This window comes from Hippocampus bargibanti, linkage group LG16 (assembly GCF_051943395.1).
Source record: "Hippocampus bargibanti isolate YZ-2025 linkage group LG16, ASM5194339v1, whole genome shotgun sequence".
NCBI lineage: Eukaryota > Metazoa > Chordata > Actinopteri > Syngnathiformes > Syngnathidae > Hippocampus > Hippocampus bargibanti.
The window spans coordinates 5,958,405-5,975,790 of NC_142749.1; the positions used below are offsets into that span (position 1 = coordinate 5,958,405).

At 40.2% G+C, this 17,386-nt stretch overlaps 1 protein-coding gene across 1 annotated transcript in view; it reads left to right on the forward strand.

Moving 5' to 3' along the window:
• Positions 1 to 11,704, forward strand: part of atp2a3 (ATPase sarcoplasmic/endoplasmic reticulum Ca2+ transporting 3) — a 60,021-nt gene extending 48,317 nt beyond the window's left edge. Inside the window, exons 14-21 of the mRNA XM_089016571.1 lie at positions 653 to 988; positions 1,552 to 1,772; positions 1,848 to 2,050; positions 2,517 to 2,602; positions 5,631 to 5,764; positions 6,851 to 6,968; positions 7,168 to 7,285; positions 9,062 to 11,704. Of these exons, the coding sequence (XP_088872697.1) occupies positions 653 to 988; positions 1,552 to 1,772; positions 1,848 to 2,050; positions 2,517 to 2,602; positions 5,631 to 5,764; positions 6,851 to 6,968; positions 7,168 to 7,285; positions 9,062 to 9,105 (1,260 nt within the window). The 3' untranslated portion in view covers positions 9,106 to 11,704. The remainder of the gene's footprint in view (positions 1 to 652; positions 989 to 1,551; positions 1,773 to 1,847; positions 2,051 to 2,516; positions 2,603 to 5,630; positions 5,765 to 6,850; positions 6,969 to 7,167; positions 7,286 to 9,061) is intronic.
• The last annotated feature ends 5,682 nt before the right edge of the window (positions 11,705 to 17,386 follow it).

The window sequence follows — 17,386 nt, forward strand, 5'->3', positions numbered from 1 at the left end:
TTTTGAGGCAACATTGGGGGAAAATCTCTCACCCAAAAAAAGAGGCACAAAATGGCGACCTCCTGTGGCCATCTCCATTTCCACAGGCTGATAAATTCCTTATATGGCGCTTGGACGCCCTCTTCTGGCCTTCTGGCGGCTTTTGGGTGCAACGCAATGTCCCCAGAATCAGAATCATCTTTATTGCCAAGTATGTAGGACACACAAGGAATTTGTTTCCGGTAGAACACGCTGCACTAGTATCGTCAAAAAAACTGCTAAGTGGCACTATACAGTTCCATTTTGGCTACTGTTGAAAGAGTTCAAAGAGTTAATGGCTTGGGGGAAGAAGCTGACCAAACAAGTACAGCAAAATACATTGACGTGATGGAAGGACCGCTACAATGCGTCTTTTTTACTGTCAAGGACGGTCCTTTAGTGACGTCACGTACGGACTCGTCACCAACTCAAAAACAAGACTTCCTGAATATTCAGCGCAAGTCTTAAAATGTAAAATATAGCTATATGCGGTGGAATCTTTGTAAAATACGCTCAGTAGAAGTCATTTGAAGTGATTTTACAAATTATGGACGCAACTTGTTGGGAGATGTCGGTTGTCCTTTAACTGCCTGTATGCATCAGCACATCTCATTTTCTCCTTGTTTCGTTTTAGTTGAGCCTCACATTCATTGGCTGTGTGGGCATGCTGGACCCACCGAGAAATGAAGTCATAAGCTCTGTGAAACTCTGCAACGAAGCAGGTATTCGCGTGATCATGATCACGGGGGACAACAAGGGCACAGCGGTGGCCATCTGCAGGCGAATTGGCATCTTCGGCGAAAAGGAGGATGTGGAGGGAAAGGCCTACACCGGCCGCGAGTTTGATGATCTCTCACCAGAAGGCCAGAAAGAGGCTGTGAAACACGCGCGATGTTTTGCACGAGTGGAGCCAGCTCACAAGTCCAAGATTGTGAGCTACCTGCAGTCCTTTGAGGAAATCACCGCCATGGTGATTAATAATAATTAATTAATAATAATTTGCTCGCTCTGCTATGTCTCGCTTGCCTGTTACCAAGTTTCAACATGCAATTCAGCTTTCCTTTCAAAATATATAAAACAATCAGTCTTCCCCTGGAGCCACTGTCTTCTATCCGACACTGTCATCTTTTACATGCTCTGCTGCTTCCTCTGGATGTCAAGACTTTCACTTGGATTCAAATTAAAAGGGGACTGCTATGTGGGTGGGCGGTCGAGTGGAACTTGTCAGCAGCACAGCGACGTTAATACCTCACTGTGATCTGTTTTGGCTTCATCCTGACAGGTTCTGAACAGAGACTTGGAAATACAGGTGCATTCAATTTTCAGACTCAAATATGACGGTGGTCAAATAGTGAGACTCAAGTGGTCTCAAATGACTCCTTTTAAATTGACTTCAGATGTATGAAAATGTTTTGATCGCTGTTTATTATTCTGATCGTGATTCACAGTCATGTCCCGCTGCCTTGTATAGCGAACCACCTCTTACTGCTGCTTGCCAAATGATTGTGCAATCAACCCTTGTTCTCATCATAGACTGGAGATGGCGTGAACGATGCCCCCGCCCTGAAGAAAGCAGAGATCGGCATTGCAATGGGCTCGGGTACGGCGGTGGCCAAATCAGCCTCCGAGATGGTCCTCTCTGATGATAATTTCGCCACCATTGTGTCTGCGGTGGAGGAGGGCCGAGCCATTTACAACAACATGAAGCAGTTCATCAGATACCTCATTTCCTCCAATGTGGGCGAAGTCGTATGGTGAGGAAGAGCGACGCGCTGAGATGCCGAGGTCAATTTTGATTCGCCTCAATATTTATATCGGTTCTTCTGCAGCATCTTCTTAACTGCAATTCTGGGTCTCCCTGAGGCTCTCATACCGGTCCAGTTGTTGTGGGTAAATCTGGTGACTGACGGTCTGCCTGCCACCGCTTTGGGCTTTAACCCCCCTGACCTGGACATCATGGACAAACCGCCACGCAATGCCAAAGAACCGCTCATCTCAGGATGGCTTTTCTTTCGCTACTTGGCCATTGGAGGTACTCACTGAAATAGTTGTGCATCTTTAAAAGTAACCAGCTTTTTTCAACAATTTATGAAGTTCCTGACTGAATGTATGTGACGATTTTTGTCCAAATGCGGAAAGCACAGTTGATACACCATTTTTCTCACCTTCCCTATAAACCAGTTTTAGGGGCAGGTTATTTCATTCAAAATAAAGAGCCCTCACCCCTGGCCTGTTTTCTGATGGGCCAAACGCAAGTTTTTTTTTTGCAATCAAGCACAACCCATGTGCAAAGAAGTGTTCCTAACAGCAATTAAACTTTTTACAGTTCATACACAAAAAAATGTTTGTGGTGCCCGGACACGCTAGGCAAACATGAAAATCTTTTTCTGTCTTTTCTTTGTAAAACATAACCCAAATAATGCTGTGTAAAATTAAAAATAGCATTAGAATTTTTCACAAATGCAGTCATGACTGCTGTTATTTTCTTTATGTCTTAGGCTATGTGGGTTTGGGGACCGTAAGTGCAGCCACATGGTGGTACCTGTTTGACGAAGAAGGGCCACAAGTGTCTTTTTATCAGCTGGTGAGTCCCAAATTGATTCTCTCTCTACAGTGTTTTCAATGTTGAACAGGACAGATTCTTATTTCCCGTGTTCTGTCACAGTCTGGTAGCATAGCATGATCCACCAAAGCCTGGCACTTTTGCAGCAGTTTCCCTCAAAGCAGCTAGTACTGTAGGGAGTTTGTTTTGTCTCTCTCGGGCTGATAAGTTGGCACATGTAGCAATTCACCGTTTATTTAGTTATTCATGTCGATGTATTTATTTGTGTGTTTATTTGATTGTCTATTGATTTATTTATCTATTTGTCGATTTATGTAATTATTTTAAGTTGGCATATGTGAGAAATTCATTATTTGTTTAGTTATTTACCGATTTATTTTATTCGTCTATTTATTTTTGTGGTTGTCTATTTATTTATTTTTTTTATTTATTCATTCATTTGTGTACAGTGGGACCTTGGCTTATGAACAGACAGAGTGTGTAAGGCGAAAAGTGTGTATCCCGAAAAGTAATTTCCCATAGGAAACCATTAAAATGAGAATAATCCGTTCCCAGGTCCCCATAAAACATAATTTTCTACTTTCTAATTTTCTAAGCCTTAAAACTACACATAATATACCTTATTTTATGTATAATAAATGTGCTATAGTATTATGATTAAAGAAATAAACTGTACTGTACAATAAAGTCATTTTATTTACCTTTGTGATGGTCGTTAATGGCTTGATGGAATGGAGTGTCCGGTTTCCTCAGCATTAAACACTTGATGAGGAACATAGGCTTCTTTCACCATCTTGAGGAATGATCCCTTGTAGGTGCTTTCTCTGTGGTAATTGTATCTTGTTCTTCATCAATTGTGATCTATTTAGCTGGTTTGATAGCTTTTTGCATCAAGTGTACAGATGACTTATGCGGGTTATTTGTGGAGCCTGAACAAAAGTGAGACTGTTTTCTATCCATTTTCTCACTATTCTCACACTCTCACACTTTTGTTTTTTTGATTCAAGCTCTGTCATCTCCCTTTCGTGTGTGTGTGTTTTCTCACTCTCTGTCTGCCTGTCTCTTTAATGTTTAACCCCCCTACCCCCACTGCTCCGTTCTTGACCAATAACGTGGCTTTAACCGAAGACGCCATTTTGGCCGTTCTCCGAGAGAACGGCCTCTCTCTCTCTGTCTGTAACCCCATCCCCCACTGCTGTGTTCTTGACCAATCACGTGGCTTTCACCAAAGACTGGGGGTGGGGAATAGAGGACAAACACGGTGGCCACCATTTTCTTGTTAGGAGAACGGGCTCGTTCTCGAGCGACACATCACTCATTGTGCCAGCTCTGTGTGTATGCCGAAAAATAGTTCGTCTGCCAAGGTAACATTTTCATAAATGTAACGTTCGTAAGCCGAAAAGTTCGTAAGCCAAGAGGTTCGTATACTGAGGTCTCACTGTATTTGTTTTTCTACTTATTTGTCTATTCATTTATTTGTGTGTTTGTCTATTTATTTATTTGTCTATGTATTTGTTTGATTATTTTAAGTCTGCATATGTAACAATTCATTATTTGTTTGTGTATTTATTTATTTGTCTATTTATTTGTCTCTTTATTTGTTTGTTTATTAATATTAAGTTGAGCCATTCAGGGACCTTAGTTACTACAGTGGACAATTTATCATGTTATCAGGTTAACAATTTATGTGAAAGGTTTAATGTAAGAAAAGTACTGCTGCCCAAAAAAAGCAGAAATACAAAATCACTTTTCACAGAATTATATGAAGAGTTCATTAAACCTTGGTCATTTAAATCATGGGTTTCATGTCATTTTCTGGTATGTGATTTAGGGTGGCATCAATGCGCTTTCATATGTAGTCATGGATGCTGATGAGTAGTGAAGATATTTGCTACCTGCTATTCCAAACTTATTTTGAAATACTTTAGTATGCATACAGATAACAGTGTCCTCTATGGTGCTCAGTATCTATGAAATCTCACCACGTCAAGCCAAGCAATACGCTATATTGTTACATTCTCATCATTTAGTGTTTCTTATTCTAACAGAAAAAATATGTAGTCTGATATATTGGATGCAGCATTTTATCTTATTGGATTTTTTTTATGTTTTTATTTTATGTCCTGCGTCACAATCCTTCCTGCCTGCTCTCCCGCTTTGGTGGAATGTTCCCTTGTGTTCTTGGCAAGACATCAGCGTGTTTGTCAGACATTCACACCTGCAGAGCTCAGCTGAAGCTTGTTATCTGAGCACCTCAGAAAGCAGCATTGCCAGATCATCTTTTTGATATGACTGTCTTTCCAGCGTTCATTTCTAAATTGAATGTTGATTTTGTTTTAATCTTGTACACACAATGTAAACGGTGTGCTGTAATGGCTGTGGGGATGAGGTGTGACTCACCTCAATTCTGGATATTAAGTGGGTGGGGAGTGGATAAGATCCCTTGGCATTTGTAAAGGGCCATGGACACATCTTGGTCAACACACCTCTGGAACATTCCATTGGCACTGGGGACCATCCGTCCGCTTCCAATGACCGTGGTGATGTTTGCTGTTTTTGCAAGAAAGGGAGAACGAAGGGTGTGTGCCAACTACGGGAAGATAAGCATAACCCAATATTACGGTGAAAATCTAAGAGTTGCTCGGGGGAGGGCTGGTGCTCCCGCGCATCAAAACAAGCCCCATGAAATGGCTTTGGTATTTCATTAAGATGTCTCTTGTATACGTCCCTTTGTGCCATGGGGAGGCTCTTGCAGACGACCTTGGAAACACTCGAGAAACTACTGGATTGTATCTGAGAATGCGTCTGGATTCCTACCGGAAAGAGCTGGACCAAGTGACTAGGGCAGGCATGTCCATAGTCTGACCCGGTGGACAAATGCGGCCCATAGTCAATTTCCATCCGGGCTGCAGTCTCCGTCATAAAATCATAACGCTGAGTCGCCAATGGGTTCTTGTTTGACTTGAGCAACATCACCAAGGTCAAACAGATCTTCTATTGCATCATCACACACACAAGATCATGAGCTTGTATGCGTTTGTCTCCACAGCGCCACTTCATGCAATGCACCGAGGAGAACCCAGTGTTTCAAGGAATCGATTGTGAGGTGTTTGAATCCCGCTATCCCACCACCATGGCCCTCTCCGTTCTGGTCACCATTGAAATGTTCAATGCGCTCAACAGGTCAGTCATCGTCTCCTTGAAATGTCACACTGAAATGTCGATTGTCACGTGGCTGTAATTGAAGTGTCATCTGGCGTGGCAACACATCTTTGAGAAAGCCTGACACATTTGCCATAGGGACATCCCCATCATTTTTATGTCAGACATACAATGACCATAACTCATTTGCTGCCATTCCCGAATATCATTCGGGAATGAAAAGTGTAACATGGAATGCCATTCCTGAATTTGTTCGGGTTTTGTTTTTTTCTTGCGGGGGGTTCCGATAAAGTGCTGATCAGACCTCTGACAATGTTTTTCCCTTCCACGACGGGGTAGCATTTGCCTCTTGTCCGTGTTAGTACTTTGTTAGAGCTGTTGTTAAAGCGCTATATAAATCAATTTGTATGTATTGTACAGCCGCCCCCATTTCAAGCTCAGATAACCCCAGACCCATATAATTTAGGAATTAACATTTTTTTCCTGATGAAAAAGGAGACTTTTAGGTTTCTTACGCTGACTTTAATGTTTATGTAGTCTGAAAACTCAATGGTCTGTGGGTCCTGCAATTTGAGTGAAAATGACAAAAACCCTCATGGCACTGGAGTGGACATATTTCATAATAATAACTACATTTAATTTACAAGCGTCTTTCAGAGCACTCAAGGACACTTTAAATTAAAAGAACAATAAACACTAGAACAATAAAACCATAAATAAAATGATAAATAGTAAAAGAGCTGATTAAACTAAACTGTGAAAGCAATTTGCATTTTTTTGCGCATTTTTGCCTATCATCTGGCAGTGAATGAATTAACAACTTGAATGAAAGATAAAACAGACTATAAAGGTTCTTTTCATTTCCACTCACCACAGAAACTCACCCACTGGCTTATTTTGAAAGAATTTTGGGGGAAAAAAAATCAAAATAATGAATAGGCTGCCTAATGCATGTCTTCCTTGTATGACAATAAAAATCACATTTAAATTTGCAAAGTAAAATCAATTAGCGTTGTAAAAAGAGGCAACATTTTCAATATACAGTATAGCTCAACTGTCATGTGATCTACATTTCTTAATCAAAACCACCTTCTCCCCCCCCCACAGTTTGTCTGAGAACCAGTCCCTTCTGCGAATGCCTCCCTGGGTCAATATTTGGTTACTGGGTGCCATTGTCCTTTCTCTCTCCCTCCACTTCTTCATCCTTTATGTCGAGCCTATGCCAGTAAGTACATCTTCGGCTCAGTTTGGTGATGTCATGCTATTTTTGTCTCAATGAAAAGCCTTGACTCACTTCAACATACACAGTAGTAATCTGCACCAAACTTTCCGGAAGCAAATTATTCAATGCAGAATTTGTGTCTGTCACCTTTCCTCAGATGATTGTGTATTGATCAAAGTCTCCCCTTGCTTTTATTATTCAGCTGATCTTCCAGGTCACTCCCCTGCGTTGGTCTCAGTGGATCGTGGTCCTGAAAATTTCAATCCCTGTCATCCTCCTGGATGAGGCGCTAAAATATATTTCCAGGCATTACCTTGAAGGTATTTAAGAAAAAATCTCATTTATTGTATTTCATCAAGTGATTACCGTATTTTCCGGTATATAAGGTGCACCCAAAAGCCGTAGTTTTCTTTAATTTATTCACTGCCATTCAAACATTTAATTGGGAATTGGAAATATGACGTAGGACGCCATTCCTGATTTTGTCCACGTTTTGTTGTTTCGTGCTTGGGTGCTGATAAAGCAATGGCCTCTGGCAATGTTTTTCTTTTCCACAAGGGCAGCATTTAAATTTTTTTCCATATCATATTGGTGCTTTGTTCCAGCTTCAGCTGCTGTTAAACCGCTACAGATAACATCCGAGTTACGACCGGGTTCCGTTCCGACCAAACGGTCGTAAATCGAAAAGCATTCAAAATGGCCGATGGAAGGTTTATATGATGTCAATATGTTGTTTTTAAAGAACGTTTTCGATTGAATACTATCATATACCAAACTGCTTACAGTTCAATTATAAATCGTATTACTTTTAGTGTCATTTTTATCATTTTATAGTTCGTATTATCGATTTTTATTACTGTGTCGTTCTGCTGACCCAAATACGCACGGCTTCCCACACATTACGCGCTGTTGAAAAATGACTCTCCCTGCTAACGGAGAAGCCAGAAGAGGTCGCCCAACACGCACGCTTGGACTTAGGCGGACGCCGGAGGAAAAAAGTCTCAAAGAGGCGGTGTCGAGGTGGGCCCGAGGCGGCGTTCTCGTCGCGCCGATCCCGCGCGCCCGAGCAATGGCATGTGCGCATCTGGCAACAACGCTACATATGACCCTTTGACAGCAATAAAAAAATAGTTCTTTTACAATGCTGAGAGTAGCGGTTGCTCTCTGCACTTCGGCCAATAAACATCCTACTTGTTCAATCTAAACAAGTCATCTTGATTATTCAACCAAATGTATGCTGCAGATCTCAACAGCTGGCACCGTAGCAGTCCCAGCCGTAGAAAAAAAAGGGTCTGGCGGTCGTGATCGTAAGTACGGGTGGTCGTAACTCGCACCGGTCGTAAATCGGATGTTACCTGTATATAAACCAATATGTATGTATTAGACCCATATAAGTTAGGAATTAACTCTTTTTCTGTGTAAAGAAGAGAGTCTAAAGTCTTACGCCGCATAGAATGTTTATGTAGCCCTTATACTCAATATTCTGTGGGTGTCTGGTATTCAAGTGACAATGACCAAAACTGAATCAGTTAAAAGTATACTCCGGTGCACCTTTTCTGTGAAGTAATGTTGAGCCACCACAGGTCTTGCAACGACTGTCGGTAGCCACCAACTCCATTTCGCCTGCAGAAGTCGTGCGTAAACCCAGCCTCGACTGCAGCGCCTTATAATGTGGTGCGCCTTATATTTGGGAAAAAAATTCTATATTATATTTGGAAAACTTTATTCATACACTGAAGGTGCGCCTTATAGTCCGGTGCACCCTATATCTGAAAACGGTTTGAAAATACACCATTTATTGGGGGCGTGCGCCTTATACACCAGAAAATACAGTATTTTGTGAGTCTCGAGCAAGTTGCATGTCTGAAATCTGTTTAATGTTCTGTCAAGGATGTTTGAATCAAGTACAATTTCATTCTCACGCCAATTTTTTTTTCCTTTTTTTCCCTCTTCTGCATTTTTAATGCAGCCTAAAATCTTACCTTCCCTTGTATGGAAAGGTACTACCCATCCTCATAACCGCTTTACTCTTGAATAAAACAACTGTAGACTGCTCACTGTCTGACTTGAAATGACTTTTTTTGTCGCTCTGGCAGGTGACGATGAGAGGAAGTACCGGAAAAGATGGCAGCAGAATTAAATCATCTTCCTCCAGCGCGCTCACAGTTAGACACGGACTTTCCTTCTTCCCTTTATAAGTGACAACTCCCAACACATCATTCCATATTGGATGAGCCACCACTACACAGTCAAGAGGGGGTGGGGGGGTTGAATGTGACCAAATGTCGGGAAAAAATGTCTACAGTAACTTATTTTTTTATTTTTATTTGTCGATTATGTAAGATTTGATCGATTATGTAAGGTCGTTGGGGCTTGGTGTTCAAGATAAGGGAAAAAAGCCTCAACTCAGAGATGGAACGGCGATTGCGTCTTGGTGGCATGCGTGTGTGGAGGGGGGGCGGGACTGGCTTTTGGGCGACTGTTCGTGTGTCAGGTCACTTCTAGGGAACTACCGAACCTGTGCATCTTTTGTGTCTGTGTACGCGATAATCTGGTGGTACTGCCCGAGCTTCTGCAAATCACTTTTCTTAAAGTAATGTGATGTATCTTGATCTCATGGTCATCACAAGAAAGCTTTCCTCGTCCGTCTCCCTTAAAGCATACGGCGTCCAAGAGCTGTTAGCATGGAGGAGATCATGCTGGGATTGCGAACAGCTTTAAGCTGTTTGGCTACTTCCTCCTGTACGTTATTTGTGTGCCCATTTTTAAAACTTGGTGACAAAAAGTAAAGCTTGATGGGAAAGCTAAAATGTCAAGCAGCAGTAAAACCAGTTTGTAAATTGTGTCTGTCATTTGGCTCTTTTAATTAATACATAAGTACGGGCCGATAAACCTGACAGCTGATATTCTCAACTTTTTTTTTTAATATTAACGATCTCTACGGTTCAATGTTTCAATATTTTTTCTGGTGCTTTTTTTCTTTCTCCGAAAAAAAAGCTGAATAGGAATGTGTCCAAGGACATCCGTCACGTTGCGCTTCTGTAATTCTTGCCTTCTTTCCGCATCTCTGTTGCAAACCCTGGATGATACTCAAAGCTTATTTTCTCTGAGAGCATTTTTCAAAGTTTGGAATTGTGAGCTCCTGTCAATCAAATCAAATGGATCAATGACTTGGATTTGTTTTGGAAAATTTGTATTTTAACATTCAGCTCCTCGTAGGCAAAAGCATTGAAAACATTGAAAAGTTGGATATTAGCATTCAAAAGTTGGGGGAAGACGACAAGAAGTGGACCCGTCAAGATTATTCGCCGCTTTTAGTCCATCCTGAAATTTCCGTCCGAAAGCAGACCATCACTAACATTTTTCGGAGCGGTGGTAAATATACATAATCTGGTTGACGCTTCAGGCTCAGAGTTGAACGTATTGTACAATTTAAGTTAAAGAATGGCAAGTAGACAGCTTGATTGTCTCAAAAGTACGTATTGAATCACAGCAGGCCTTAAACATCCCCACTGACACCCCACTTGGACCAAGTGGTGAAAATGAATGTCTCACAAAGCCCTTCATGATGTTTTTGTCCACCTTGATTATTTCCGTGTTACTTTCAAAGGCAAATGTTGGTAAAAAGCTTTAGGCATGCGTGCTTGTTGCGGTACTCTTTTGCTTCTCCTACATTCTCAAATCTTTTAGCAACTCAAAGGGTCATGTTTTAGAGAATTAAATAATGTATTTGAAAGAACACGCAGGGTTGAGATTGTATCTTTTAGCTTTAAATTATTGGTTCTGTGCCAGGTTCGGAAGCTATGTGGAGTTGGTCACAGTGGTTGGCTCTTTTTTTTTCATCTCTTTGATCCACTTGCTGAATATGGACCAAGACAAAAAACATTCAAAAATGTTAAAAGTGCTCCAAATGAATTTGTTTCGATTTCCCAAAATAAATACAAATATAAATATATAAATAAATAAATCATTTTAACACCAAGAGGAGAAAAGTGTGCTCAGAACCACAGGCTCCCATTTCCTGGTTTTACCGTGGCTTGCCAGCCTCTGGCCACCAGGCCCCATCAATGTCTATATTTGTTTATTTACTACTGAATCCTCAATTCTGTACAGAAGATACATTTATGATTGCGTGGAATCATGTTACTGTAATAATAACCTATACAGTAGAAATTGATTGGGGGGGATATCAATTCAACTTCCCCCCCTTCTATCACTTCTTAGCATTTTGTCGAATAGAGTTATTTCTTGGTCTTTTTTTTTTTTTTGCTTTTACCTTTGGGTTTTTGTGTGGTGACTGTCGGGGGAAAGCGCACAATGTCAAATGTGAGAATCATCACTGATTGACCGACAATGATAGTGATTGTTTCGGTTTGCCGGTGTGAGAACAATCGAGGATTCGTGTGAACTCTGATTGACACTGAGCAAGAAGCAGAGAGGTGTTCTGGGTAGTAAAATTTTTTGGCTGTATAGTGAAGGGTGTGGTGTAGTGCAGGCTCTGGAGAGCAACTGCACATACTGACAAATTGAACTCATTGATGGGACCGTCATTATTACTTTTTATTCTCACAGTTGTGTGGCGATCATGTTCAACAATAACAATTCTTAATTTAAATAAGTCTCCAGAGCCTGACTTTCACCCAAAAAAATGAAAGATTGTCTGTATTGCCTTGTTAATATTGATTGTGAACACATAATTTTATAAATAACGATGACGTGGAAATAAAGATTATTTGTGTTATTTATTCTGCTTTATTTATTTTGTTTTTACTTGTTGCGCGTTACATATGAAAAAAATCGAGTCTTGGCCTTTTGATTACGTGCTCGATTAAACATGTATCGGGTGTACACCAGCAGCAGGGGGCGACATTTTACCACCTCATGTATTTTCATGACACTTCAAGTTCAGAATCAGTAATAAGACGTTTGTTGTGCAATGAAGACTTGAAATTGAAACATTTCCATGTTTCAATTTCAGACCACTTGTGCTCAAAATAGGGAAGTACTAATTGTTTTTTTTTCTATATTAGGCAAACTCTTGGCTCGAACAGCACATTTTCGTGATGAGCTTGCTAGGGTTCAAGTTAGCGCATGGACGCACAAACATAAGGCCATGAAACAAATCGCCTGGCCTCTGCTGTATTTCATGAAGGGTCGTTAAAAAAGACACCCTGTTTGGAGTCAATACTGCTGCCAAGACACTGCAAAAACAGAACTGTGTAAAGGCAAAATCTAAAACGAGTTTCATCCAGCAATGACGACATGGTTGCAATTTTTTTAGTGTCATATTTGTCTCTGCTTCACATAATATTTTAAACCTTTCCGGCATCTAAATTACATACTTAAGTGTTCAGACACACCTTTTTAATTTAACGAGGAGAAGGTAGCACGGTGGCGTAGTTGTAAGCGCGTCTTTACAGTCCCAACCCCTCTTCTCGCATTCCAGAACCATGCGTGTTGGAATCTAAATTGCCCTTAGGTGTGAATGTGAGTGTGAATGGTTTTCTCTCATAAGTGCCCGTAAAATTGACTGGCAAGAAACCCAAGAAGGAACCGTTCTCTTCCTTAAAGCTAATTTGTTATTGACCTTAAAGAAATAATTCTCTGCTTGTAGTTGTCCAGGCCTTGCATGACTGTACCGCTGACCTGTCATTTACCAATTTATTTTCTGAAAGAAATGGACAAAGATTTCAAGTACAGTAATCCTTTGTGTTTTGGAGTAATGTGGACCAGGACCACCAGCGATAGATGAAAATCTGTGAAGTAAAGTTATGTCATAATGACCCAGGTGCTAAGACAGGGGGGGTGCTGGGTGGGCCTGAGAAGATGAACAGTCAATCCACATGGCCGTAAACCATGAGATATCGTGCTGTCATTGAGTGACGTCAGTGCGTGGAACCAATCAAGCTACAGCCATGTACAAAACCTCTGAGTCATTCTGGATTTCTTTTTTATTCTGAATGTTTTTTTTAATGGTGAGGCACTGAAACCGCAATAAGTGAACCACAAAGTAGCGAGGGGTACAGTGATCCCTTGCCACCACCACCACCACCCAAATAAATACATTTGAAGATAGCAAAATTGGCAAACAAAGTTGCAATTTTATGTGGTCATCATGAATTCACACATTCATCGTGAAGATTAGAGCAGTTTAATGACAGTACGTATTTAAGTTGTTTTGAGGCACAAGTTATTTTCTTGCTTTTCCAGCACCCTCTAGTAGACATATAGTAAATCACACGACACTTGCTGCTGTCGATTGATTCAGGCATAGCACGAGCATAGCCTTCAGTAGTAGGAGACTTACTATTCCAAAGGGGAACCTTTCTGCCATTGACATTATTTGTTGCATCATTTTGAAAAACAAAATACTTAACCAGTGTGACAGGATGAATTTGTGGATGTGTAGAGAGACTTCATTTTAGTTAATTTATACAAAAAAATAATTTTCCTAGTTCTACCATTGCATTTACAGTCTAATTATTTTCAATGATACCCAAGGGGGGTTATGACTGACTACAGGTTACGGTTGACCCTCACATTATGCATAACTACCACCGATAAGAATGTAGCGGAAAACAATGACTTTTTTTTTTTTTTTTTAATCAAACCGGTCAGACAAGACAGGTTGAGTGTTGTTCAGTCTCCTAAGCTACTCTACTTCCTTCATCTAACATTAAAGTTGTGGAAACATTGATTTCAAATTGTTTGTACATTAATAGTTGTGTCTGGAATGTTTTCCCACATATGAGTGAGGAGTTCAACATGAAATTATATTTGTATGGGTCTATTTTTGAGGGGGAAGACTAACTATTCTTGAGCTCCGTGATGTTACATAGCAGGGAATGATTAAATTGGACCTTCATGACTTTACATAAGCAGGTTTTATTTTAGTGTTTGTTTTAAATGTAAACATTTGCCAGAAGCATAGATTGCCATGAACTATACCTTTTTATGACTTGGTGAAGTTGTCTCCTATGTGACATCCAAAAGGTCTCCAGAGTAATTAACTCACAGCTTGGTGAGAGAAACTCAAATGCTTGGTGACACAGTTCTCACACGCTTGTTTAGGTTCCAGACGCCAAGGTCAGCTATCCCTAGAGTCATGCATAGTTGTCATGGAAACAAAATACATGCTTTGCTGTCAGTTAGTGTATAAAGTGTGTTTTTCCTTGGGATAGTTCGCAGAAAGCTAATTGTCCAAGAATGTACTTGAGACTCTAGGAAACTTAGTGGCATGATCCATCATTTTTCCTTTGTGAATTATTTCACTGGGATAGTTTGTAAAATATTGTTGTAAATTACTACTGTGTCTTTGAACCATGAAGACTTGGAACCTGTGAAGGAATAATCATCTGGTTTCATTTAACCTAGACTCCAAAATTTAGACATATAAGGCTGTGTTTTGACGGAGCTGCTCAGCATAACTCAACAAGCAGGTGCGGTTCGAATCATTTTAGCGAGGATGGATCAGATTCAGAATCAGAAAACCTTTATTCGTCCCACAATGGGGAAATTGGCAGTCCACAGCAGCAATTTGAAAGGGGATGGGGCGTGAAAGGATAGAAAACAAGATAGTCTAAGCATAGCAAAATAAAAATGTCAACTGTATACTGTTAATGTGCACAACCGTTTCATAAAAAAACTGTACATAGTGCAAGTATCAAGAAAGGCATATTGATATATGTAGCTGTATTGCAAATATAGCAATCAAATGTGGATGTGTTGGTCAAGTTGATGGAACACTTGATGTTTAATCAGAATCAGAATACCTTTATTCGTCCCGCAATGGGGAAATTTGCAGTCCACAGCAGCAATTGAAGAGGGATGGGGTTGGGGTGGGAGTGAAAGGATAGAAAACAAGATATTCTAAGCATAACAAAATAAAAATGTCAACTGTATACTGTGCAAATGTAGATTTGCAAAAACCGTTCTATAAACAAGACTGCACATAGTGCAGAATCAAGAAATGCATTTAGATATATTGCAACAACCCATATTTAACAAGACAAGAATTGCAAGACATTGTATGAAAAATGCCCTCTTGGAAGATCATGCAACATAATGTACATCAAGTGGTAACCTTCTAAATTGGTAGTCTTATATATTTGTTTGTTGTTTTCAAAGTAATGCAAATTACGTATTTTTGTTACGTCAGAATATAATTGTAGAATACATAATTTGCCCACCAGCATTCGTTTGAATGATTGATACATTTCGAGCAACGTTGTGATGACCGAATGCCAATTTACAGCACCCTATTTGCAATTTGCAGTTAAAGGGCAACCGACGTCACTTTTTTGTTTCTTAACTGACATCAGAAAAACGTTTTATAGCATCTAAAATACCCAAAACACGCAGTATGATATTTTTATTCAAATGCAAAACACCAATAAAAATGACTTAGAGTGTCCAAAATCTGCAAAAAAAATGAGCTGCGAATTGGGCATTTTCAGAAAGTCCCGCCCCCAGTTTGTGACGTCACGCCAAGACGTCTTGCATTGCTGGAGAATCAAAACAATGGCTTCAGATTCGGCTAATATGCTTTCTTGTTACACATCCAGTTATGAATATGATTCAAATCGTTCTGAAGATGAAAGCACACATGTTTGCAATCGATTAAAGAATTTATTCCGTGTCATTTTGAGGCAAACGGGCAGGGGGGAACGTCTCACCCAAAAAGAGGCAACAAAATGGCCACCGAGCTGTAAGGAATGAATCAGCCCGTTTCCACAGGCTGATAAATGATTTCCATGGAGATTGGACTCCCTCTGCTGGCGGCTTTTGGATGTAACACACCGTTTAAAAAAACAGTACAGCAAAATACATTGACATGATGGAAAAACACTACAATGCGTCTTTTTTACGTCAAGAGACGCTCCTTTTCTGACATCACGTGAGGACTCGTCACCAACTCAAAAACAAGACTTCCTGAATGTTCAGTGCGAGTCTTAAAACGTAAAATATGCGGTGGAATCTTATTAAAAGACGCCCAGTAGAAGTCATTTTACAAATTATGGACACAACTTGTCCGGAGACGTCGGTTGTCCTTTAAATCTATTGAAAAATCAATACTGATGACTGTTTACATTCCGACCACTTTTTCACCGCTCACATAAATATCTGTTTCCATGTTTGCTTCTCTGAAGCATTCACATGAAAACCAAAAATTAAAATTAAAATAGGATTATTTTAGTTGTGACACTTTGATGAATCTCATTGGGATGTGGAAACATGAATTTTCCCATCCCTCCATCCATTTTTTGATTTGAGCTTCCTGCTGCAACACACCTGATTCAAATGATCAGATAATCAGGAAGCTCCACGAAAGCTTGACATTAAATCTGCTAATTTGAATCAGGTGTGTTGCAACAGGCAGACTCGAGGGAAAAAAATACCACTGTGGCTCTCCAGGACTCTACTTTGACGCTTCTGAAGAATATTTCACAAACTTACTCACTGCCATTCCTCTATTTATTCGGAAATTGAAAAGTATGACGTGGAGCGCCATTCCCAAATTTGTTGGGGTTTAGTTGTTTTCTCGCAGGGGTGCCAATAAAGCGCTGGTCAGGCCTCTGGCAATTTTTTCCTTCCACGAGGGGGCAGCATTTGCCTTTTGTCCATGTTAGTATTTAGTTACATCTCCAGCTGTTGTTAAAGCAGTATGTATGAACAGTATTGTATTGTATTGTGTACAGCCGCTCCCATTTGAAGCTCAGATAACTCCGGGTCCATTTAACTTGGGAATTAACGCCTTCGATTCCGATGAAAGAAGATAGTCTAAGATTTCTAACGATGTATTGAATGTTTATGTAGTCCTAAAACTCAATATTTTGTGGGTCCTGCAATTTCAGTGAAAATGACCAAAACCCTGGCACTGGAGTAGACACGTTTTTGCACATCGTCTGGCAGTGAATGAGTTAACCTTCCATACATGTCTGAAATATGGGAGGAAACCAGAGTATTGTATCCGGAAAAAAAACACGCAGATACAGGGAGAAAATGCAAACTCCACACAGGAAGGCCACAACGATAATCGACACTGAACCCCTGTGTTTTTAAGAAGACGCTGTAACCAGATTACTTAAAAATCTGAAATCTCTTGTTCTCTGAATGCTTGAACGAACAGACAATCTCAAATGACATTGTGGTTTATTTCCTTTTTTGGTGCCCCGAATCAATTATTTTGTCAATTTGCTTTTGAATGACGATTATGGGATTTTGGGAACGCTGTATGTACTAATAAAAATGTGCCCAATAGGGGCGCTCTCTCTCCATGGGTCCAAATACCTAAATGCACAGATTAAATCAAAATAATATATAATGGGGATTTGGGAATATGTAGATCCGTGCAAATATTCGTGAATACAAAGGGATAAATGCACTTTGCATTAGATTATTATATCGCTGTGTTGTAAATA